Source organism: Abramis brama (genome assembly GCF_963993115.1).
Source record: "Abramis brama genome assembly, chromosome: 1".
Lineage (NCBI taxonomy): Eukaryota > Metazoa > Chordata > Actinopteri > Cypriniformes > Leuciscidae > Abramis > Abramis brama.
The window spans coordinates 48,652,500-48,679,529 of record NC_139963.1 but is presented as its reverse complement, the minus strand read 5'-3'; the positions used below and the strand labels follow the sequence as shown (position 1 = coordinate 48,679,529).

Here is a 27,030-nt window from a genome sequence, read left to right as displayed (position 1 = left end):
AAAACAGTGAAGTTTACACGGGCGCGTGCGGGAGTGGGGAGACGTCACGCCATGAATAAACATAAAATTAAATAAAATCTCAATAAAAGTGCGTTTCAGTCAAACGGAACAAAACGCAGTGGTTCTCTGTGAAGGATTTCTTCAACGCATGCTTATTGAAACTTATGTAATTAATGGAAATCATAAGCGCAGGATAGAAACACAAGCTTTGAATCAGTAAGTACTTGATGTATAATTATCAAGAATAACAGCAAATTGTATTTGTGCTTGGTCGTGTTGCATGGACAATCTTTGTTTTTCTTTTGAATGACTGATGAGTTGTCGTCCATTTTAGACTTGAGAGGAAACAAATCTAAAGATGCAATAATATGATACTAATTGACAGGCCTAATATTTGAGGCATTTGCGTACAGCTGAATTGTGTTGGCATTTCAATTGATGATAAAATGTGTGTTTGCACAGATGTCCTTGGCTTTAATGGTGTGCTGAGAGGACTGAAACAGGCCAAAGGTTTGCAAAAGCTGATTATTTATCTGTCTGCTGTGAGTGTTTAACAGAGCTGCTGTATTTATAAGCTCATTTCATGTCTGACTGTCAGGAGTAACTTCAGGGAACATGTTGTTCTGTTATAGTTTTTTTGTGTGTATGGAAAACACAGGGTGCACAGGATTTGCAGATTTGAACTAAACCTCTGTGGTCTCTCTTGGAGTTAGATGATTCATTTTTCATGTTGCATGTGTTGGAAAACACTTTCTTTAAGGGAACCCCAACACACACACAGACACACACACACACACACACACACACCGCATCCCATCAGAACAGTGTGTGTGCTGATTTAGTGTTTTTGTTGTCATGTTACACTCATTGTGTTTGAATGTGTTGGATATTTGTTTGGATCCCTCCAAATACTAATAGTAATAATAACAATAATAGAAATTAAACTGAGTAAAAGTCTAAAGATTAATGAGATTTCTGGTTGTTGTGAGTTGAAGCTTCAGTTATTTAGTTTAGGCAGATAATGTGAATCTTCTGGATGTTTTGTGTCTGATGGCGGGAGTGTTAACAATCAACCAGGCTTGTGAATAATTAAGGAATAAATATATTCAGTCAGACGCACAAATGCAGTTGTTTATGTTATGGCATGTGATCAAACGTTGACATTGAGTGACATTGAATGCCCGACATGATTTTTTATTTTAATAGAACGCGATCGTTTAGTTTATCATATCAGTTATGGATATCAACACAGTAATTAAATGACCGCCGAGAATATATAGAGCAAAGATAATATTTGATTTGAAAACGTTACAATTGGCAGCTATCATTATTAAATCGCTGTGCATAAGATAATTGCACAAGGAAATTGTCAAATCAGTTTTATCCTCTGCCTCCATATGTCTAAAACGAGTTTTAAATGTATTGATGGCTGTATGCGATGAAATAATAATAGTGCTGGTATTTATGATTTATTGGCCTTTCTCTGTATGAGCGGTCGTGAAACGCGTCTCTTTTATGAATAATCATATGCATTTCATTACATTTACCGGCAGTGACCGTCCTCATATATGCTGAAACTCATCGCGGATCCGACACTATTATAAATCTAACGATTACAGTGCATTTAATGTACTGGTTTTAACGGAGCTTATCTGTGTTTTGAAAAGTGCGGAGGCGTCACATCAACATTCACACGCGTGGTGATGACGCCAAAAGCTGTGGCGTGGTGCATGCTGGGAGCTGTAGTTTTTTTAAACGTTCCTTCAGGAGCACCATTTTATCAGCACTTTCTAAGGTTTCCTCTCAGATATGAGAGTATTCAAGTGAATAAATTTTATCTTTAGTTATTCAAATTATAATCTATTACAGAAAGTATGTGTTGTCATTAGATGAATGGTTGGTCTCATTTTAAAACAATGGCATGCTTTCTCCCATCTCAGTTTCATGTGCAGGTAAATTATACGCCATAAACCTTGGGTTATTTTTTCCTGAAGAAAGTAAACTCTTGCATGTTCAGAATTGTCTTTTTCTTTTTCACTATATGCACTTTAAATTTCATTTTACTGTTAAAATGGAATTACAGCTAGACTGTAAGCTAGTGTAAGTGTACCAAGTGCATTTGGTGTTGAAATTTTTCTCTCTTAGCACATGTAATCCTAAGTGCTTTAGCCAACGGGACAGATGAGGGATTTCATAAGGATAATCACGGATTGGTACCTTGGCCTCAGCATCTGTTGAAACAAACACACATGCACACTGACAGTCAATGAATTGTGTATTTATAGTTGTTTAACCAGTCTGTCTTTGTCTTTCCAGAGGCTTTGAAGAAACTGGATCTCGGAGAGCTGCTGTTCAGTCTTTGGACTTCAGTGCCAATTCTGGAGTTTTAAAAATCAACTGGTCTCTGACAATCACTTTTAAGCAATTTCTAAGCAACAATCCAAAAATCAGAGGCCCTTGCTTTTAAATTGACATTTAAGGCTCATATTAAAGACTTTCACCTTAATATTTGCAAGAGATGTTAAGACGGCCGTAGGTCCCTGTATCACCAAAAGAACTCCCAAGAAATAATCAAATTCATCATGCATCTGGAGGTGAAGGTTGCATTGAACTTCATCGTGTCATATTTGTACAACAAGCTCCCGCGCCGCAGGGCTGATCTGTTTGGCGAGGAGTTGGAACGTATCCTGGTGTCCCGTTTCGAAGGTCACTGGTACCCCGAGGCTCCTTTGCGTGGCTCTGCCTTCCGGTGCCTCCATCTGGGGGCTCCCAGGGACCCCGTGGTGGAGCTGGCAGCCAGAAGAAGTGGTCTGGACACCGAGGAGGTCCGAGCCAACGTTCCCCCCGAGCTCAGCATTTGGATCGACCCTTACGAAGTGTCCTACCAGATAGGGGAAAAGGGTGCAATTAAAGTCCTCTACATGGAGGATCCGGCAGGTTTAGGATGCGAGGCCGAAAGATCCGACGTCATGCTCAATGGAGACCTGGAGTTCGAGGAAGTCAAGAATCTGGGCTTTAACCCAGAGGCTCAGGTGTTCGTTCCCATCGGAGGCCAGGTGTCGCCGGTCATGCTACCGTCGCTCTCCAGCTCGCCAACTCCACTTTCTACCTCATCTTGCCCAGGGTTGTTCAGTTACGCCACTCCCAGCACTCCCACCAATCCCAGCGCTCATTCCTCCAACACATCCACCCCGTCTCCGCCAAGCACCAGCCTCATCTACCCTCCGTCCAGCTCCAGGCCAACACCTCAGCCAATCACCTTCACCACAGCCAGCTTCGCCGCCACCAAATTTGGCTCCACGAAGATGAAGAAGTGCGGGAACCCTGGAGTTTCCTCTAGTCCTGGCGTTGTCGTCGTAGCTCCCCAGCAGAGGATGATCACCCGCTCTCCCAACTCCATCTCCCCACCAGGGCTGGTCAACCACAAACCCCTTTCCCTTTCCATGCACTCTCTGGCTGGACCCATCCCAAGCCAACTGTCTCCTAATGCCAAAGAGTTTGTGTTTCCCATTTCCCAGAGGCCCCTCTACTTCGATGCAGAAGTTGCACCAATCACCCCGTTCCAGGGTCCGCACCCACACGCTTCCTTCGACCCGTTCTCCAGCCCCCCACCAGGCCAGGCTGTGGGAATCATTGGGGCCAACAGTGGAATTTCCTTCATGGATAAGCCTCCATTTGTGGAAGGACTCGGATACAACCTGCAGTACTCCGGCCAGGCTTTTCAACCTGTGGTGTTGGCCAACTAAAGTCTCAGAGCTGAAGAGATCCCAATGCTGAAAGACTTTCCTTTTTTCCTCCTTCATGAATCATTGTTACTTACCACCATGACAAATCAAGAGTGTTATGACTACTAACTGAGTATTGCTTGTGATTGTTACCTTACCAATCATTTGTATCTTGTTTCATGATGTTGTTGTTTTTTTTTTTTTTTTTTTAGTTGGAGTAACCAGCCTCCTGTTACACAGGTGTTATTGCTTTTGTAGTTTTTCAGTAATGAGTCACTTGATTATGGTTTCACAATTGTTTGTCTACATAATCTGATGATTTATGCTTTGATTGCTCCTTTTAAAATTGATTCTAAAAAAAAAGGAAAAAAAAAAAGCTAATATTCTTGTGGAAGATTCTAGATGCTAAAAAGGGATTTCTGGCATTGTGTTCATGTTCAGAAATATGACTCTGGAGATATCAGCCACGTTAACAAGTTCGGTTGCACCTCAGTGGTCATAATTGAGGATTTATGGTAATTTTATGACTTGTTCTCTGAACCGATGTGGGTCTTGTGCTCATGACTTGCACATTCTGTACAATGGTTTAACTTTAGGATTCTCCTTTTCAGTTTGAATGCATTAAGCCAAATCCTGATGAAACCAGCCAGTGTTTGAACCCTTTTCTAGTGCCGTCAAGAGTCAGATTGTGGATTGATGTCATACATTTTCGCATTCTCTCAAGATCTCGTAAGTTCAGCCACAGAAGAAGAACAGGCAGAATGATTGGTGGATTGTTGTGCGGGTCTGATTGGTTTCGCTCCTACACATTTAGGAGCAGAGGAGGTTTTGATAAACCGCTAAATGTCTTTGAAGGGGTGGGGCACGAGATTAAAGGCCATTGGTGCAGAGACCCTCAGATTACCTTTCAAGCATGTTGAATTCAATGCATTGTTTATGCGTCCCAGAGGTCATAAATCGTAGTTTGGGAGAGATGCTCCCGTGAAAATTGCACTTTGTTTTCTCAGCTCCAGGACTCTGAATGTTACCTCATATTCCAACTGCAGTGGCTGTGTTTTGTTAAGTGTTTTATTGTGCTGGGATGGAGGCTTGCGTTCTAGAATCTTCTTGAAGGTTGGAGCCTTATGATGGGTTCCGTTTATGACATCACTTCCCCCTCAGCGTTCCGTCCCGTCCTGCCGCGTTGCACTTTACGCATCGGGCCTTTGGAAACTCTCGTAAGGCCTCACAATAAACTCTATATGCTAGATGCTAAAGGTCCTTTTTACTTGCCCTTTAATGCCAATTATGTCTGAACTATAGCTTGGTAATGTAGTTTAAAGATTGTATTAAAAATGAAGGGTTTTGGGTGAGACTGTATGTACGTCCTGACCCTGTTGTGACGTCCCTCGCTGACGTTGAAATGTGAACGTCAGCTTCGTGAATATTTCAATCGTTCCATTGATTTCATTTGGGGTGGGTGGGGTTTAGATTTCTCTATAAATGCTATGACTGGTTGTATTTTTACATTTGTTTGTAATTTATTTACAATTTTTCTATATTTTTTCGTGTTTTTTCAAAAGAGTTCTCTATGGCATTTATAAAGCAAATTAAGAGATATATACCATGATGACATAAATATGTATATATTTCTTATGTTTGAGATCTTTTGTTTAGTTTCTTACGTGCTGAAGTTATTTTTTTCAGAAATAACTATATGAATATAAATATATGCAAGATGAAATGACTAATAAAATGTTTAACAAAGTGCTGAACGTACTTTCTGTAGAATATTTTTTTTCTTTTTTTTTCTGTTTGTCATTTTCTCCTGTTTATTGAAGGATGTTGAAGCTCTTGAAGGGTTTGATTTTCGTAATGTTTTAACGTCATAAAGTAGATTAATTCCATAGCATGCCTGTATACTTGATAAACCTCAAACCCAAAATGTTCAGCCAGTGGTTCCTCCTTTGGTCAGTGTAGGTTTTTCTTACATTATCAATATTATTGACCCTTAAGTGTACACAAATACAAACATTTATAATTTTATTAGTCTATTCTAATTGGCAAACAATCCTAATAAATATGCAATTTGAGAATTTTCTGATAGTATCGCAATGTAATGCAAAGCAAAACTGAACAGTCACAGAAAATATCAATAAAAATTTTCAGGTTTACAAAACAACTCCAGCTCTGGTTTCTTTTAATTTGATTAATTAATTTGAATTGAATCGGCTTGCTTCAGAAAAGGGTAATGATTCATTTCGAAAAAGAGTTTATGAATCAGTAAGATCGGGCTGGACAAGTTTAATTTTTGACTAGCTTTCTGATGAATATCCATCTTTTCTCAGCAGATCATTGTTTGTTTTTCGACACTATAAGTGCAGAATGAAAACATTTCAACATGTTATGATAACCTCGGTCCTGTTCTCAGGCTGTATTCCAGACCAGCTGTTTGAACACCTGTGTTGATAAAGCTCAGGGTCACGACCTCTGACCCCCAACCACAGCCAAGACACAGAACTGTTTACATGGGGTCGTTGCAATGTCGTTTTCCAATACAGTTCTAAACGCATGTTTTATGTTTATTTTATTGAACTTCAATTGGAAATATACCAAGTTTAAATATCTCCATTTGCCGTTTTTTTTTTTTTTCATGGCTGTTTAAATCTGTCTAAATGTTTTCATTGTAGTGATTGACCAACACGTCTACAATAAGTTTGTGTTTGTGGCTTTTCTTTATCTTACGTCTGCCTTTTCAGGGTCTGATTCTTTAAAGGACATTGAAAATGGAAGGTGTTGTTTATGAGGTTTTCTTTCTCTTCATATAAAGTTCTTAAAGTGTCTCGCATCGACTCTTCCACCTGTTGCTGTACAGATAGCCGTTTACATTGAGCTGGTAATCAGTGTATCTGGATCCAATCCTATTTTGCTAAACAGCACAAAAGAAAGATGGATTCCTGGATAGTAAAACATGGGATTTCCAAATCTAGATAATTCTGATCCAGATGAAACTTTATGAGCACCTGGACCCTGGAAGATCAAGTTCATTTAATGGGATTTTGTGTTGGTAAAAAAAGAAAAAAGGCACGAGAAAAAAAAAACTCCGTAATGGGTTATTTTGCTTGTATCAAAAGAACATGTTTGAGACAAGAATGTCGTCCTATAGAACAGCAAAAAGACTTTCAGCTAAAAAAATAAATAAATCAGGATGTCAGTATATAAACTCAGGTAATGAATCAATTACATGATGTCAAACATGCTGGAGGGAAGTGATCATAACATTTAACTTTTTTTTTTATAAAATCGGCTAAATAGGCTAGTAATAAAAATATAATTGTTCCTGTTAGTTCACAGTGCATTAATATTAGTACTAACTTTTTAAAAATCAAATGTAGGCTACATGTTACCGTTTAAATTAAATGAGGTATGCAGGTGTTTCATTACATGTGTTATTCTTACATTTGTGTTAATTTATTACCAATCAAACTGTGATGTTTAGTGTCTCTCAGCAGCACATGAACTAAACCATAACCTGATGAGAAATCTTGAGAATGTCTGACGATAAAAACACTTTGATTAGTCACATAAAATCCTGAGGCTTTATCTTCATGTTTAAATAAGAGAATACACGTGCTCGCCTCTAAGATAGAGGTGACTTCATTCTCTCTCTTCAGAGTCAGACACACACATTGTGTCTCTGAAGCAGATGTTATGTAACGACGCTCGGGTGTTCGAATGATTGTTACGCAACATCACGCTGAGAATAATAATGAATGAATCCGACGCATGGAGGAGGAAAACACACACACACACACACACACACACACACACCACTTCCAGAGGATAGACGTGCGATCCATCTACAAACAAAACCAGATATATTTGTATAGAATCAGGACCGGTTCAGAGAACGCGCTCTTTTAATAACCGCAAACGCGGGAAAATGGAACGAAAAACGCGTTTTTTAAAAGCCGAACTTCTTTAAACTTGAGCTCCGCGTTTTTAGAACGCCACATCATGCGCGAGCCCAACGATTCAACGATTGTCCGTCTAGCGCGTGTTTACATTGAATAATAATGGAAAAGCATCGCAGTCGAATCGAAAATCGCGTTAAATGTAAACATTACTGCACAGATGCTCGCGTGCACGCGCAAGGTCATTCATTCATCACTGTCGCCACTGCAGATGTCTAGCGCACGTGACGTCACCAGCAACAGCCAATCACAGCGCACATCCATCATGACCTCAACAAGGTTAGATCATTTATATCTTCCTTTATTAATATGCATGATACAAGATACAGTCATAACATACTGCATAACACAAGGAAAGTGTCTTTTTATAAAAACAACACATCACTGTTTAAAAAAAAAACATTTAAAAAAATGCAAGTTAAATGGTTTTATTACAGACAAAGTAATTTGCTACATTTGAGCTTTATAGAGTCCGACACAGTCTGGAGTTTATGTAACAGATTTAATTTCAGTCACAATTCGGTTTAAATCACTAGAAATTCAAACTTCATTAAAAACACACTGACTGACAGGAGAAAGTTTTGTATTGTTTGGTTGGAAGAATGAAATGAAAACAAACAGAAGTAAAAAAGAGCAGCGCGCTACGCTCATTTAAAACAACAAAAATACCAAAAGAAAAGGACACGCCCACTGTGACATCACTATGACATCAGCATGCACTAACGACTATATTTTTGCCTGCAAGTGCTTGTAACCCGTTTTACAGAAACACAATCCTGATTACATTAGCTTTTAAAATGCATATATATATATAAATATATATATATAAATATATATATATATATATATATATATATATATATATATATATATATATATATATATATATGAAAACAAAAATGATGTTTTCATAACTTCGTCAACAAAAAAAAGTTGTAAGCACACTTTGTGGTCATGACTTTTATGAGCACTGAAAACAAACCACATATATAATAACTAATAATCTATCAAAATCCATAAAACACTGGAAGCACATTATGACTTTTTGCTATTTAAAAAAAAAAAAAAACGTCCCTTTGAAAAACCAGCGAAGAACTAGCGAGACTAATGTCGTCGACTCACTGCACGCTTTACATGTCAAAAAAACAATCACATTTTTTTCACAATGGTCTACAAATGCAAGAATTTATCTAAAAATGCATTGTTATTATTATTAATGCATTAGAAATGCGATATTGAATGCATTATTAATCAGAATAAAAAGACCCCAAAAACATTTTAGCACAGAAATTCATTCCACTTGTGTTTTATGACTGACGCAACTACAGCAAACGAAACAAAACATCAACATTTAAAGTTAAAACCAATAAAAACGTCCGCTTGTTAGATGCATCTAATCTGAGGTAAAGATGAGTCGTGTATTATTGCCCTGGATTAAACCCTGAAAACAAAACAGATCCAGTCCGATTCCTCGCTCGCAGTTAAAACCCAACTGTCCCGAGTCGCGTTTGGGAAAAATGCAGCTAAAAAAATGTCCCGTTCACATCATGAGATCCGTCTGGAAGAGCAACGACACTCGGACTCAAGCGCATTTATTTACAGACTCCCGTCTCTCGGCGGCGTCGATCTGCACTCGACTCTGGAATAAAGAAGCTTCATATTGTGTTTTCTTCAACAAACCTGTACACAAACATAAATAACGACGTGTCGAGTGCAAACAAGGGGAGAAAGCACACTCAAGACTAGCCGAAAAGAGCCGCGAGGTCACGGTTACTCGGACCAAACCCTCTCAAGACTCGTTCTTTACGCCTCGTGGAAACTTTCGCAGACTGGAAACGTTTCCCGTTCGGCCCACGTTGGCGTCTTCACCTCGTCTCCACACTGAATGATCTCTAAACTCGCTGTTCGGGCCACACTGGGGGGTCGATGAGGTATGAGGGGTCAAAGGTCATGCTGTGGTATCTTATATGGTGCCCTTTCACTGTTAGATCTTGTTTTAAACGCTACTGAACGCTGGCGTCGGCCACGGAGTGAGTGATGAGTGTCCGGGTGAGTGTGTCCCTCACAGCGCACCGTACTTGGCCTCGTACAGGGACATGATCTTCTGGCAGCGGCCGCAGTCTTTCCGCAGCTCGGCCACCTCGCGACGCATCGCTGCGTTCTCCCGCTCCAGGAACGAGGCGCGCACCGCGATCTGGTTCTCCTTCAGGCGCCGGGCGTCCCGCGAGCGCTTCGCCGCCACGTTGTTCTTCTTCCTCCGACACCAGTATTTGTCATCCTGCGGAAAAACAGTGCGAACATCTCGTTACATGTACATGTCACTACATGTTCTTAGTCAAAAAGCTAACAAAAACATGTTGTAAATAATTTTTTTCATAGTCTGTGTCTCATGCATTATAAGAACTAGGGCTGGGCAAAAAAAATCTATTTTTCGATAAATCTTTTTTTTCTTCTTTTTTTTTTTATGTGGTCGATTCAAAAACGATTCTCAAAAGTCATGAATCGATTTTTTTCCATATTTATTTATCTATCACCCAAAAGCCAGTATTAGTTTTCCTCCACTGTTCATAGGCTTGCATGTTACATCTAATGCTGTGGGATTTTATGTTTGTTTTCTCTTAAACAAAATAACCGGATCCTGTTTGATCAAGGCATGCGACTGTTCTGACTTGCCCAATTTTCAGCATCAATTTCATCTTGCACCAAAATCCTGTCTATTCATTTTATGCATGTGAAATATAGAGTTGGATTCTGTTTTAATGTACCCAAGTTTCCCTAAAATAAAAAGAGTTTAATATACAGGTTTGTGGCTCTTAATTTCTTTTTATTAATTAACCACTTATAAACTTATGCCGCGTTCCAGGCAACCTGTAACCCGTGTTTTTCCAACTCGTAACTGGGAGTACATCGATCTAGTACGAGTTCACGGGTGGGAAGTCACGGGTTTGACTGCCGTTCCAGTGCACTTTCACGGGTATAAGGTTGGAAAAACACGGGTTACAGGTTGCCTGGAACGCGGCATTATGTTCACTGTTCTTTTTTTATAAATATAGGATTTGTATTAAATCTATATTCATTGATTCGAATTGAAATCTAATCGAATTGAGAGCTTGGAACATCGTAATCGATGTCCAGCCCTAATAAGAACGCATCAGCAGAAGTACAGTGCAGTGTACAGTGTCAGCCAACTTAGTATTTACATTTTTTTATTCCCTTAAATTTATTAATTATTAATTCATTTATTAATTACCTTAAATTTATGAATATTCCCAAAATTCCCTTAAACTTATTCCCTTTTATTCCCTATTTTTTTTAAGCCTTTGTTAAAAACGGTTATAATCATGAACCAAATCAAGCAGCTCTACGAGAAGAATCACAACATTACACAGTTTGATTTCAAGCAAAAAAGTATTTTAAAATCGGTCAAAAAGACGAATGCTGTGAACTTAACGAGAAGTTCAATCCCCTTAAATATTGCAAACAATTTAATAATTAAAAACTGATCAAAGAACAAAAAACTATTAATTTAATGTGGTTTACTGTAAGTATAGAAACAATGTAATTTATGTTCACTGAAAAATTACATGGATATTATTGTTTACAAACTAAAACAATTAAAAAATTGTTTCTTTACTTGGAAAAAAAAAGCAGTAACTGAACTAAACTCAAATATATATAAAAACATTTCTAATATGTTTAGTTTAACTTAAAGTACTAAAATAAGTAATTAAAATTTAATTTAAAATGAATAAAAAAAATATTAAAAAAAGACAAAAGCAGAGCAAAATGTCTAAAAAATTTATGAAAATTAAAATTAAAATGAAAGATGAAAATATAAAAATATATATATAAAAAAACATTTAAAATAGCAACAAAAACTATAATAGTATATTAATGATACTATTGATCCTCTGCTGGATAATGGTTAGTGTAGTTCTTCATCCAAATATATTTTAAATATATTTTAAAATTTATAACATTTACATGCATACTATATTTACGATATAAGCATAAAATAATAAACCAAAGACCATTTAAAATGAAGTGAAAAATAAAAAATAAAAACGAATTCTAAATATAAATAAAAACTAAAATAGTAGCTATATTAATAATTCTAAAATAACACAAATACAAATATAAAAGTAGAGATATTTCTCTGCAGGATCATGGAAGTGAAGTTCACCAAAATGTATTTAATATATATTAATTGTTCATTAATTATATCATTAATATTTCAGTTTTTATGTCTGATCTTATACATCTCTATACTAATAACAGTCTTTTGCAGTGAACTCAAGTGTCAGCTTTCTAAAGATAACTTGGTTATGAGTCAACAAGCCAGAAGAACTCGTGTTCAGCAAACTGTTTGTTTTGAGTTTGTCATTCATGCAAATCATTGACGAAATAATGATTAGGGATAAAACATAAGGTTTTTTTTAAACAATTAATATTAATATAAGAAATAAGTCTGTCGTCCACCTATTAAAAAGAAAATGAAGCAGTTCATCACAACAGTTACTGTTTAAGAAAAGTTATTTCCCATCTCTCTTCATTTCACAGTGGGATCTAGTATGTGATAACAGAGGTCTGAATAAAGCTGTGGCCACCATCTTCTTCGTTGGAGTGATGTTTGGGTTTTCACTCCCAGAACCCGAATGTTGCACTTGTGTTTTAGTGGAAAAGCGAGATGGGAAAGTGATGGATACTTCATTCTTATTAGACTTTGAAAAAGCAGCTCATTATTGTGATTAAGTTTGTATTATTGCAAAATTAAGTTATTTTCCTAGTTCAAATTCATGGTCTTTTTGGGAATAATTCACTTATTGCTAGCTCTGGCTCCACATTGGTGCCAAACGCCCACTTTACTTCGTCCAGTCAATTCATGGCGGATTGAAATCAAGCCCAGTCCTACATTTTAGTCCAGTTTTGCCTGGAAATGTCAGATAACAGAAGTGAAACGGATTGCGAAGAGTAATTCATGTTGACTGTATGTATGATGGATTAATCAGAAGTTATTGACAAGCATCTCAAGTTAATCCACTGAACAGTCAGTATGAATTTTTGCATTTGTATTATGATTTCAGCAGCGAAGAACACCAAATAGCAAGCTAGCATGATAGCTAAAGACCAGCATGTTAACTTCTAAGCATCAGATTTGTAATCGTTGTTTTTCCGGGATGACTAGCGACAGATCTAGGTGTTCATAATCACGTTCTGAATGACTGAATCTCAGACAGTTTTCAGCCTCACCTTCGCATCCTCGGCAACAAACACTTTCTTGGCCTTCTTGATCATGGGCTGCGGCTTGAGCTCGTCCTCGGAGAAGCGGTGTTTGCGCGGGTTGAAGAGCTCTCCTCCGGGAACGCTGGACAGGACCAGGTCTGTGGGGTCCGGCTGGAAGGAGACGTTCACCTCGATCTCCTCGGGGTCCATCGGGGGCGGCGTCACGCGCTCCGGCTCGTCTCTGGAGTCTGGCGGGGAAGAACAGAGCGATTCTGTCAGGATGTCTGAAGAAAACACCTGTGAGCCGACAGCATGTAGTCATCATGTTCAGACCCTACAGCACGACATCTCAAGCTCAATGGCCCTGATGAAGATCCTCTTCTGAAACACTAGCTAACTGCACTTTAAGCTAAGCTAATTAAAGGTAGCCACATTAAAGCTGTTGATGGGACGTATCTGAAGCTGTTTAAGAGGAGTTAGCATGTTTCTAAAGAAATAACTAGCTATAATATAATAATATTGTGCAATCAGTGGTGTTTACCTTGTACAAAACCAATGAAAGGTGTTTGTCTGTCGCCTCACCTGTTGTCGTCTCATCATCCTGGCTCACTTCTTGTTCCTCCACATCCCTCACAGAGAGCGAGTCCTCCTCGGGCTCCTCGTCTCCCCCATCCTGCTCCTCCTTAGGTATCTGTGTGTTTGTTTGTGTGTCTTCCTCCGGCGCGTCTCCGCTTGCGTGCTGTTCAGCCTCCAGGCTCCTGCTCAGCTCCTCCTCCAGCGTGACGGGGATCCCGTTCTCCAGCAGGAACTCGTCCAGGTCCATGTACTCCAGGTGGAAGTTCTCGCCGTCGTACGGGATGGTCTTGTTCCAGATGGTGGGCGTGAGCGAGGCGGAGACGCCCCCCGAACCATCGCTGCCCCCCGACGTCCCATCGCCAGCCGAACCCTGCTTCTCCTTCTCGATGTCTGCGAGAGAGGAACTACAGTTTAGGCAAATATCACAGAAGAGAAGTCGGATGTTGTTGACATTTCAATGCCAGCTTCAATGAGCTTACAAAAATACACTGGATTAAAATGACATAAGAAGTTTTAAATTTATATATGATTACATTTTTTTAATGTTTTCTGTTTTTTAAATTGATTAAACACAGAAAAACTGTAATAACACAATTCAAAACATGACATGTAAAACGATACTGTCGAAATTTCAATGATCTTTAAAAAACCCCACTGGATTAAATTTGCATATGATTAAAAATTCTACAATGATTTCTGGATGGAAGTAAAAATGTATTAAACACGCACTATATTAACCCTATTTTATTGCTTATATCTGTGGCTATTATTGATTGCAATGTATTGTTAACCCTGACTTCCAAAGTACATGAGAGGAACTACAGTTTAGTCAAGAATCAAAGAAGAAAAGTCGTATGTTGTAGAAATTTCAATGCCAGCTTACACTGTCTGTTCATTTTCTACCATTAAACAAAACAAAACAAAAAAATAGATTAAAATGACATAAGATGTTTTAAATTTACATATGATTTAAAATTCTAAAATTATTTCTGGAAGGAAGTAAAATGTAGGCTATAAAAGAGAAAAACTGACCAAAGATTTATAAACACAAGGCATAATGTAAAACGGGTAACACTTGTTCATTAAGGTTCATTAGTTAACATTAGTTAATGTATTAACTAACATGAACTAGCCATTAGCAATACGTTTGTTACTGTATTTGTTAATCTTTGTTAATGTTAGTTAATAAAAATACAGCTGCTGTAGAAGTGCAGTTCATTATTAGTTAATGCTAACTAATGTAGTTAACTAATGTTAACTAACGAACATTATTGTAAAGTGTTACCGTAAAACCATATTAAATTATGCTGAATACGCCAAGTAATAAAACAATAGGCTAATTTACTGAAAATTCTGACAATGCAAAAAAATCGACGGTCCAAAATTATCCAAAATCCATTGTTCCTCTTTGTTTTGAGGTGAACTTTGAGCCACAAATGTTCCTGACGACAGGTTTTGTGAAATTCAGGCCTTTAAACGGTCACATGACACACAGATTAGTGTTGGTTATCAGTAACTAGCTGTGTTAGTTGCTGGTCAGAAAACATCAGATTTGATTAGTTTTCACTAAAACGAGATGGGAGTTATGAGCGGGTTATTATCATGTGAGATAAGACTATTATCAATAATGTCCATAAAGGACAAATTAGGTAAAACCACAAGATGATATTATGTTAATTGTGTAAATTATGTTCACAAAAACATGATCAATAACTAAAACACTCTTTTGACGCCAGCATACAGGAATATAACTGACAAATCTACAGATCCTTAGTACTTTAACACTAGAGTACTTTTTAGTAAATTTACCATTGTTAATATAATGGTTTATCTTGATTTAAAAATGAAGACCTGACAAAGACCTTCATTGGTCAAAACATTGCAATTTATTTAAGTTTTATGGGAGCATGTGCCTTTTTTTTATTTCTTTGTACATTTATTCATTTACCTGACACTAATATTCTTTGAACACGATGTACATTGTTCCCACACCTTTTGAACATTTAATTTCCAGGTTTTCCATGACCATGGGAACACCTAAGGTAAAATATCATGTTACTTTGATGGGATCAGGTGACAATACCAGGGCAACTTGATATACAGTTATTATGCTACAATTATTGTACCATTGTGTTTTGATATTACACTAATATTCCTCAAAAAAATACCATGGTATTATTACACAGAATATGTCAAAATAACCACAGTATTGCCAGGGTAGCAACAGGGTAATACTGTGGCAAATGATAATGATACATTGCCTAGTTTTAATGGTTTTTAGCACGTATTGGGCAATGTCTTAACACTAACAAAAAGTAGCATATGCACCATGCAGTTTATTCAATTGGGCGTCATATAAAATGATATGTTTTTATTGACATGTACACCATGGTATTTGAAGCAACTTGTAAAAACGATCAAGTATAAACATGAATGTGATATTATTATAGTAAAGTACCGCGGTATTTCCATCTTATACCGTCAATAAACCAGCACTTTTTCTGAGGGAACTTTCTGTTCTTTTGAGGAAGCAATGAACGCGGCAGCTGTGGAGGTGAAGCCAAGTGCACGACTACCAACACACACGATGAACACAACGATCTGTAGCCAATTTGATTTACATATTGGCAGGTTTAATGGTTCTTACCGTCGTCTTGATCCGCCAGTATATTTGGAGGCGGAATATTCCTGATCTTCTTTAAAACAAAAGATTTCTGAGAACCGACGGCCACCGTTTCCGACGCATCTCCGGGCATGATTAGTTCAATATTATCGTGGAAAATAAACAGGCTTCGGCGATATCGCTTATATTCGTTAAACCTCCTGTTCCTGTTTGAGAAACTGCCAAAACAACACCGTAGAGATCCACTCGATCATATCGTATTGGGCAAAGCAATTACATATTCATGAGGAACGCCCCGCTCGAAGCGCTGATTGGTTGTCTGGCCAACGGAACATGAATATTTAAGCAGGCAAGCTCTCTGATTGGTCAACTGTTCATCCGCAGGCAGCGCCACAACAATACGCGAAACAAGCTCAACGCTCGTCTCTTTGTTCCGAAAACAAACTAAGAATGTCCTTATAAATGACCCTGAACACGAGGTACAGGCAAAATAGACTCAACATCATCATGACCCAACAACATGCATCAAAAAGGCACATTATAGCCTATTAATAGACTTACTTACTTTTCACAAATGAACGGTAAGCCTTGTATATCCATGCGACTTTAGAGTGAACCTCTTGGTACTTTAAAACATCTTCACTACAGTGTGTATGTATGCACTCGTGTAGTTGTATTTTTCCGCACGGTGAGCTCGTGCCTCCACACGTGATGTCAGCACGAGCACGCGCTAATTGGGCGGGGCTTCTGCACGTGCGGAGTACAGGCTCTGCAAGACATGGCGTGTATTTATAATCACCACAAAGATGTTTACTGTCGCGTTTGGTTTCAGCAGGGCTGTTCCCTATGAACCAGATGCTTCAAATAACAATGAGTGAACGGAAAAAAACAGGTCTTTGCATTCCACACACCAACTTTAGCCTACATCCTTGGGAACATATTTGCACGAGTCATATGGACTAGGCTACTTGTATGATGCCCTTTTGGAGCTCCAGTCCCCATAACTTCATAAGATATTCTCAGAATATTATCCTTTTGTGTTTGGGTATACACAAGGATATGATGTAAATAATGACAATTTCCATTTTAGAGTGAACTAACCATTACAAAAAGTACTGTGGTGTTTATACTCAAGGTCACCTCAGTATTTAAGACTATATTTGATCCAACTAACTGGTATTAACATGAGTTAAAATGACAAATTGAGTTAAAATGACAAATTGAGTTTAAACAAGGTAATATTGAAATCTGTGCAGAGAATAGCAGAGCATGAAAGTGAAATACACACAGGGTTAGAAGGGAACATTTTGTTCTGTTGCTCTTGAACCGCACTGAAATGAGAGAATGTGTAACGACAGATTAGAAAGAGCACAAGCTTTCACACCAAACACAATGAACGTCAGATTCATGCATCAATGACACAATTATGATCAAACATTCTGCTGTTTGAATCTGCTCTATTTCAGAGAGCACATCGATGTCTTTAATTCAAATGACACAGCTAAATCAACCGGTTTCCACTGACATGAATGTGATACATAGGCTATGACTTGTACTTCATGTGTAAGTTGCAGAGGATTGATAAGGGCACTTGTACTTTATACAACAGAGGTATTTTTACTCAAATATTTAGTCTGACATTTCTGACATTTTGGAGGAATTCAGCTTCTTGTTCCCATACAGAGGATTAAATAACAGAAAACAAGACTTTTTATTTGCAGGTTCCTGTAACTGGAGAAACTTCACCAGATAATAGACACTAAACCATGATCAGTTTACAGGTGTTAGTTCACCTTGACATCTTTATTCACACGATACAGCAGCTTTTCAAATCCATTTCTTTAGCTGCACACAAACTGTTTTTAGATAGATTTGTAATCCACATTTATTTGGATCTGCAATCAGAGAGGTATTTTAATTTTATCCTATGAGGGATTCTGGTTTCTGGATTCTGGATTTCTTTCATATAATGACTGTAAATGTGTCATTAATAAAACATTCATTAGAATCTGATCAAATCACCTCGAACTCTGATTAATCTCGTGATGCACTTTCATACTTTTAAAACGATTGATCTATTTGCATTTATGCCTGCATGATATTCACACTACACGCCTATAAGATACTGTGCAACATACTGTACATAGTGTACCATATACAACAGGTGAAAAGTAGAAAATGCACAAGTATCAGAAAATAAGTGAATTCTTACCACTGTCATTATAGATGGACAAGAGGGGATTTTCCAGGTAAGTTTTGAAAACTTGTTGGATCTCATTCGGAGTAAAGTCACTCATATTAGACATGTTGAAGTCCAACACTGAATAAAGTCAGTCAATAAAGCAGAATCTCGGCTAACAGCAAACTTTGTGTCGCATTTGTAAAAACAAACGTCATGACCTGCGTGCGTCAGACCACGCCCATCCTCATGTATATGCAAATTAACCATGTGACATTAATCTAGTTCGCTCAACAACAAAAAATAAGGTAAACCACTAAGCATTGATCTGTCCATTTGCAATGCAAGTATGTAGCCTAACATAAGAATGCATCTAAAAAAAAAAAAAAAAAATGCTTTTAACTCAGACATTATTGTGATATCTCTTCGTGATATGGTTGTTATCAGGGCCTGTTGTGCTGAAATCCGGGGCCTGTACCATGTTGGTATTTAGTTTTTAATTTAAGTGTTATCGAGGGCTAGGTATAGAACATTTTGAACATTTACATGTAGGCCTAGTCATTTTTATAGCTTTATCTATGATTCTAAAGCTTATTTATATTACCTTTTATATGTTTATATTCTTTTAAACTAAGTGCATAATAATTGATAAACTAAAATTATATGTGTATGTGTAATGGACTATGTGTAATGGACTATGGGTGAAATAATTACATAATTTCTAAATCATACAAAATTATTATTGTAAATAAGCATTCCTAAAAGCTAGACAATTTGTCTTTAATAATCATCTACTATGTAGTGACCTTTAATTTGGAGTAGAAACAGATGGAGTGACCAATTTACACTCCTGTGTCGAACTCACGCCGTGAACTTCATTAACTACAATTTATGCATACGATAAACTACAAATTTTAGTTTATGAATTATTATAAAGCAGTAAGCACATAGTTTAAATGAATATACATATATAGGCTAAAGGTAATTATAAATAATCTTTAGAATCCATAGATAAAGTTTTTAAAATGACTGTGAGCTTAAATGTTCAATTCTCTCTATATAAACTAACCTCACACATTTTACATGCACTGATATAGCAAGAATTTTTCATCTTTCATAGACGGCTGTTTTCTTCTTGCTGTGTAAATTTGTTAAAATTTGTAATATTTTTAAATCTCGTAAAATTTTGCAGAAGAGAGAATTGAATCTCAGTTTCTGTTCCTCAGCTTTTGATTGGCTGTTTGCTGCTGATGTCACACATAAACTCCTAAACACAGGATCAAAGCCTAAGTTGACAGAGAACGTTGCTGATCAGTGTTATTGTACCAACAAAGCCTGGTTGGATTGGTTTGGTTTTGTCAACTCAACTACTCTTGTAACCCTGAGTTTGTTCAACTACTGTCATGGTACAGGCCACAGGACTCGGGTTGGATCTCTTGCTTTGTTTTTGTTTTCATTTTTTAACATGGCAGCTGGTCACACTTGATCACACTGTGCAATTAGAGCCAGTTCTTTAGTGTTTAAAGGTGAAGTATGTAGTTTCTGCGACACTAGTGGCACCTAGCGGAATTTAAAATAGTAAAGCAACCTTTGTTAAACCTTTTTTTATTTTTTTAATCCATTTTTTTAAAAGATTTTTTAAAAAAAATATTTACCTTTAAAATGACTAGATTTGATCAATAAATAATCATTAAATAGTAATTTAAACACATTCTTCAATTTAAATTCAAATAACTCTGCATAACCCTTTTAATTGAGCTCAAAATATCTTACATTGGGTGTCTTTGCCGACCTCTTGTGGGAAAAAATAATATAACATGATATTTCATGACTCTAGCCACTAGATGGCCTTATAGCTCTATATGGAGCAAATGAGGTGTTCCTCTGGGACCTAGAGTCAGTGTCTGTTCAAGTATGCATTCAGATACATAGACATTATAAAATCCTTTTATAAAATTTTTTAGCATTTTTAGGTTCTTCTAGTATTCCATTCATTCCATTCATTCCTATGGGGGTCAAATTGACCCGTGAGTGATTGTTACTTTTTAAAATTTCAACCACAAAACTCCTCAAATGCTGTTTACTTGTACAGTGTTATGAATAATAACAGTTTAAAAGGCACATTAGACACATACTACGGAAACGAATTTAAAACATGATTACGAGGATAGCATTTTGTTATTTTACAAAAGATTATATTTCAAATAAATGCTGTTTTTAAATGCTTTTGAACTTTCTATTCATCAAAGAATACTGCATTTTTTACACTGTTTTCAACATTGATAATTATAATGAATGTTTTTGAGCATCAAATCAGCATATTAGAATGATTTCTGAAGTATCATGTGACACTGAAGACTGGAGTAATGATGCTGAATATTCAGGTTTGATCACAGGAATAAATGATATATTAAAATAGAAAACAGTTATTTGAAATTGTCATAATATTTAACAATATTACTGTTTTTCTTTCTTTCTTTTTTGATCAAATAAATGCAACCTTGGTAAGACTTATTTTAAAAACATAAAAAATCTTACAGATCCAAAACTTTTGACTGGTAGTGCAGTAACAGAGTTCAATCATAGACAATAAAATGCACATGCAGAGGCTGTTTGTGTGTGTAAGGCTATGTTGTGTAGTCTGTCTGTGGACTTTATGTTTGTGCTATTCCTGTTCCAGGATGTCCCGTTTCAGATTTAGGACCACAGCTAGAGGATTGGCAGCACAGCTCTTAGAGAGGGCTTGAAATGCTAGGAGGGTATGGAATTATTCTTGAGCCAATAATAATGAACGTAGCTTTTCAAGAAACTAATGAAAATATAAATTGAAACTAAATAAATTATCTCTGAAACTGAAAAAGAATAAATCGCAGGCAAATTTTTTGACTTCGTTTTTAATACACTGCATGTTTTGCTAACTATTTCTCATATTTCAATCGCTGATCTGAACTTACAAATGCGCTTCCAGAGTTTTCATTTATGCTTCTGAAGTTTTCGTTTACGCTCCCAGAGTTTTCGTTCGCCGTTCTGACACATTTCTCTCGTGGGGGCGGGGCTAGTAGCAGTGTGTTCTCATTGGTTACTGAGCTTTTGATTGACAGCTTCGTGACCTGGAAGTGGAGACGTCAGTGGTGTGTTTATGTGTGGATGTGAGCGTCTGTAATCGCAGCTTTCTGTTTCATTTTAGTGATATTAAGTTATGTTTGTTTTTTAATTTTATCTGTATTTACCTGCTGCTACTACTTAGTTGGCAGAAGCTTTTAGGAGCACAATAGATCTATTCAGTCTATTCAGGTGTAATTGCACATTAAAGTACTGTATATAATACTTAAAATATTGTAGTGTCCAATGTTTTCGGAGAATATTTGTTTATTCCTGATGATTCTTTTGCATGTTTGGCTCTGATTAGGTTCAGCTGTTACAATTTAAAGAGAATACTAGCAAACGTGTGTGATATATTCAGCCGTCAAGAAAGTCAAACTTCAACCAGGTAATCAAGGTTGGCAACCATGGCCATCACACTGCTCATTGTTAGCATGATATACGTTTACACCATCAAAATGAATGATCACTTAAATAAGAGGAATTTAAACAATATGAAAATTACAGTCGTGGCCTGCTGTCAGATACAGACCTCAAAGGGCATTTCATTACATATGTCACACAAAGAATGTTCTTGTTGCCATTTTTTTAATTGATAATTGTATTTAGTTATTTAATTTAACACTATCTTCTAACATTTAAAATTGTAAATATATGTTAACAATCATCAACCGTTTCAATCGTGACTTATACAACCAGTTAAATGAATGTAATTGAAAATATGAATTCAAATAAATGTACATTCTTTATTGTCACTAAAGCATATACACAAGTATCAGAGTGAAGGTCTTGGATGCAATTATGTTGTGACCGGAAAGACCAGAATCCACAAAACATTAACTGCATAATATACATGTAATGCACAGTATTCTCATGATATACATTACTATACAAAATGCACAATTACAAATACAGAATACATTTTAAATGTTGCAATGATTCTTTGAGCAGTTCCTGTTGCAGTACAAGTAACAAAGCAGTGACTGGACACAAGCAGTACGAGGATAGTCCACCCAAAACATGAGCATTCTCTCATCATTTACTCTCCTTCATGCCATCCCAGATGTATATGACTTTCTTCTTCACATAAACATAGACAAAGATTTTTAAGGAAATAATCCATCTCTGTGAGTCCATAATACAAGTGGATTGTAACCCATGTACGTAAGACAGTTGGTCGGAAGTGATTTTTATTAGTTAAAACAGTCACATTATTAGTATTTTTTCTTATCTAGCCTATTGTTTTACTTCAGAAGGCATTGATTCATCCACTGAGGTCGCATGGATTACCGTCACGCTCACTGTGTGTGGTTTTTAAAGCGTCTTTAGGACTCGCAGAGATGGATTACTTTCCTTACAATCTTAATTCGTGTTTATCTGTAGAAAGAAAGTAAAATGCATCTGGGACAGCATGAGGGTGAGCAAAATAAGAGAGAATTGTATTTTTGGTTGAACTATCCCCTCAACTTTCATATGCTGTTGGTATGATAATCCAAGATCAGCATAGATTCATAAGAATAAAGCGAAACCTCTTGTGTACTTGTGAACTATGTTTGTTTTAATCTAGAGGAAATTGAAATATTTGCTATATTAAAATAAATCAGGTGTCTGAAGATCAAGATCCCAGTCATTCAAAGGTGATGTGTCTGAACAAAGTAAGATTATTGTCTGATAGGGACAGTGGATCTCTGGTACTATCACTCCATCCTCTGTGTCAGCATCAGAATTTTGTTTATGGAAAAGTTGCTCCACTCCCTGGAAAATTAGAGAGGAAATGTATTATAATCTAACAATACAAACTGCTTTGAACTCCCACATACAGTAACAAGTTGCAGACTTAAAATATGATATATATATATATATATATATATATATATATATATATATATATATATATATATATATATATATATTTAAGGGATTTTACAGTACTAAATATTTACCTCTGAGTCAAGCAGCATTTATCATCTGTAATACTGTTGTGTAACCAGTAGATGGCTGTATTGCCCTATATATAAACATATGGCTGTGTATTCCTTAGTTGCTGGATGTTTTCAGTCATAATTACTTGCATGTATTAAGTTTTTAATTTGGACATATATTTAGTATTAAAGACAATTAAAGATTAAACATTTTTCTCAGAAATGTTCATTTGAAGTGCAGTTTTTTCATTATTATTAGTCAAATATGGACACAGAAAAAGCATTTTGTTACTCATACTAGATACATATAGCTTTATCAGTCATCTTTATCACACAAAAGTAATCAGAATAAATATTGCAACCAGGGCGATACTTCAAAATAATTGAGTGTTTAGGGGAGAGTGGGGTGATTTGTGCCAGGGGGGGAAGTAGTTCCACCCTTGTTTCTGGAAAACCATAGAAGAAATTGGTCATGTGACCACATAATTTTGAAAAGCAATCACTTTTACTCGTCCTCCAAAGAAGAGAGACACATGGCATGAGAGTTAAGCACATTTTAGTGCAAAAAACTGTTTTTTCCCTTTCAAAGTAAAATTTCTATGATTAAGGTTTTTTGATTGTAGTGTCTGAACAATTATAGACAAGTTTGAAAACATTTCACACATGTTTTAGTGCTTTAGTAGTCTACACAATGAGTCTATACAGTTAGCATGATGTTAGCTCTTAACTGCTGGATCATGCTAGTTTTTCAAACTTGTGGGTCTGGGGTGATTTGTGCCAAAGGGCCTGGGTTAAGTTGTGCCAGATCCAGACCACCTAGACCTACATACTCACAGGGGATAATCTTGAGAAGTGAGGAGATGGGCATTCCTCATCATTGTTTGACTCAGGCCTGCCTGCTATTTGTTTAATTTAGCTAACACTGATTTCAGTTTTGAGTTTGCACTATGTTATTAAAGAGAAGTATTATTCCGTTTTTAAGTGGCCTATGTCACAATAGTATGTTTAGAAATTAGCCTAGTCACTTTATTCTTATATGTTACATAATTGACAGCGCTATGTCAACAGGCATCTATTGCCAAAGCCTTTTTGCCTGAAATGATTCACAAATATCATATATTGTGTTGCTATGGTGCTCTAAATGGTTGCTAGGGCGTAGCTTGATAGCTTCACAATGATCCTAAGAGACTGATTGGTCGTCTGAGTAAAATGAGCCCGCCCCCTTGTCTCTATGACACTGTGATCCAGAGTTATGTTCAATACAAAATCCCTATGCAATTGACCATAGTAGGAAAAATGCATGCTATGGTATTCCAGGGTGACAATATCTAAATAAACCTTAAATGAGTAATTTTGTATTGAATTTATCTTGCTTTCATATAGCATTACGGTTCATAACATTAAAATGTTCTGTTTTACTTCAGAAATCACTGGCACAATTTACCCCCAATGTATTCCCCCAAAGGCACAACTTCCCCCGCACCAGGGGCAAGTTGTGCCATGAGACCACTTTTTTCCCAAGAGCTATATTTCTGAAACAATTTATTTCAGATCCAAAGTTATTGTTCTCAGGGATGCACCACATCCTGAAATATATGTACATCCTTAAGTTGAAGGCATTACTGCCATGGCCTCACTTTAAAGTCACTTTGAGTAAAAACTGGCACAACTCACCCCACTCTCCCCTACATATTACGAACAGAGACATGGTCTGTGGTCAAGTCGTGTCTCTCCTCTTTCAAAAACTCTGCATCGCAAATTAATCAGCAAATTGAGAAATTCATGTTTAAATAGCTTTATTGGCATGGTAAAAAAGGCTTTACATTGCCAAAGTTGAATCAGGCAGTGATTGACAGCGCTCTGGTCCTATGGCATCGGTCATTGACTGATACAGTACAGATAGGCTACTGTACAGTACTCTAGCCCAATGTTGTTTGGGGTGGCTGGGGGGAAATATGATCTAATCGAAGCAAATATGATCTAATCGAAGACTGTAACCGAATGTAGATAAACAAGTCATGTAATGATTGGGCTAACAGCAGGGCCGTGCACAGGGGGGTGGCCCGGTGGCTAGAGCCACTGCCCTTCTGCCCTCATCAGCTGAGGTGCCCCTCTCGCCCCCCTCCCTAACCCTCCAGAAGATTCCCATAAAAACGTTCTGTTATCGCTCCGCTAAAGATCCACTGATTCCGCTAATCCGTTCCGTGTTTTCCTGCTTGCTCCGCAGCGTCACTCATAGACAAGCATGTGCCCGCTCTTCGACGACAGATTCAGAATAGAATTTCGTCCCATTCACAGGTAGATTACAAATTACATTCCACATTACAGACAGTAGTCGATCCACAAAATTAGTATTTTGGTAATATGTTTTTGTATTTCTGTCGCAAAATGTTTTGCTCCTGGTCTTCAAATAGTGCTAACAAGTTACAACTCGTGCAACATCCATGTTCTTGGAAGAAAAGCAAATGTGTTTTGTGCCGTTAGCCACCTTGTAACCTACTATACTAAGGTACTATTCATTTAGATTAGAACACATTTAGATAATATATAGTATATTACCTTTTTATTATGTATAATGTTAATATGGTCTCATTAAAATATTATAAATATGATGTATGTTATAGATAGATACTATATCAACTAAGGCAACTGATTATAATGGGAAATATATTTACAGGAGTTAAAGTGTGAAAAACTGTCTGCTAAATATTCTATACATAATGATTTACCCTCTGGCTTTCTAGAACTTTGATTCAATTTTTGCCATGTTGAATAGGCTTTGTCTTTGCTCTTTCTCACTCCGTTCTTCTAATTTTGTGAAGGCATTGTTTTTTTGTCTACAAAATCTGCAAACAACAGAAAATGTTATTTATTCGTGATTTATTTATTAGTGTTATTTATATTAGATTAGATCAGGTTAAATAATTTGATTGAACAAGAATTCTAATTTTCACTACTCCCAGTGTATGATTGCAGAACAATATATGTTTGAAAATTTATGGAGCAACAGATTTTGTGTGAAAATAAATCAGAAAGGTGGTTTGTTTAAAAATCTTATTAATGTATGAGGTGGCAAGGAGGTACACACGGGGTAAAACCAGCATGGTAAGACACACAGTATTGATAAAAATACTTAAGCTAAATTAATATGCTTTTAATAATGTCTAAGTTGATACTTGTTCAAACCAATCACTTTAGTAAAGTTTATAACAATTTTGGAGTTATTTTGATAAATTAAATAATAAATGTTTGTTCAATAAATATAGGCTATCTGTCATAATTTTCATTTTAAAAATACAGAAACAAGATTCTTGAGATCTTTGTATTTAAATTGCTACATAAGTCTAAAACATTAAAAAATATATATAAAATAGTAGATTAAATTAGCACAGAATCAACTTTGATCAAGTCAATGATCAGCCAAATTTCCAAGTCCATCATCAAAAGCGTTTATGAAAAAAAGTGCTGAGCAGAATTTGTGCCATTGAGTGGTATAAAAGAGAATTAAGTCAAATGCGCATTTTACCCCGGTGTGACTTTATAACTGTTGTAACCTGTATATCATTTCAATTTATACTTTAAGTGTATAATATTAAATTAAATGTCTATACTACTTCCATAGGATGAGGCAGCTCAGAGAGTGAGAGCCCACTGAGCATCAGACAGTTAAACTGGCATTGACATTGAATTATTTAATTGGAAGAGTAATTATAACAACATAACTTGA

General features: G+C 36.6%; 2 protein-coding genes across 4 annotated transcripts; one reads left to right on the top strand and one right to left on the bottom strand.

The window, feature by feature from the left end:
• tob2 (transducer of ERBB2, 2) lies at positions 1-6,552 on the top strand. Of its 2 annotated transcripts, XM_084110527.1 has the most exons (3): positions 1-216; positions 463-510; positions 2,317-6,552. In XM_084110527.1, exon 3 carries the CDS (start codon positions 2,583-2,585, stop codon positions 3,744-3,746), a length of 1,164 nt encoding a protein of 387 aa, XP_083966653.1. In that variant the 5' UTR covers positions 1-216; positions 463-510; positions 2,317-2,582; the 3' UTR covers positions 3,747-6,552. The 2 variants fall into 2 exon arrangements, with proteins under 2 accessions (XP_083966653.1, XP_083966652.1); XM_084110526.1 differs by lacking the exon at positions 463-510 and having other exon boundaries at positions 11-216.
• Positions 6,553-7,963: 1,411 nt separating this feature from the next.
• tefb (TEF transcription factor, PAR bZIP family member b) lies at positions 7,964-18,720 on the bottom strand. Of its 2 annotated transcripts, none has more exons than XM_084111605.1 (4): positions 18,313-18,720; positions 13,484-13,867; positions 12,929-13,149; positions 7,964-9,956 (listed from the first exon to the last, which is right to left on the bottom strand). In XM_084111605.1, exons 1-4 carry the CDS (start codon positions 18,404-18,406, stop codon positions 9,741-9,743), a joined length of 915 nt encoding a protein of 304 aa, XP_083967731.1. In that variant the 5' UTR covers positions 18,407-18,720; the 3' UTR covers positions 7,964-9,740. The 2 variants fall into 2 exon arrangements, with proteins under 2 accessions (XP_083967731.1, XP_083967730.1); XM_084111604.1 differs by lacking the exon at positions 18,313-18,720 and adding an exon at positions 16,125-16,348.
• Between the last annotated feature and the right edge of the window lie 8,310 nt (positions 18,721-27,030).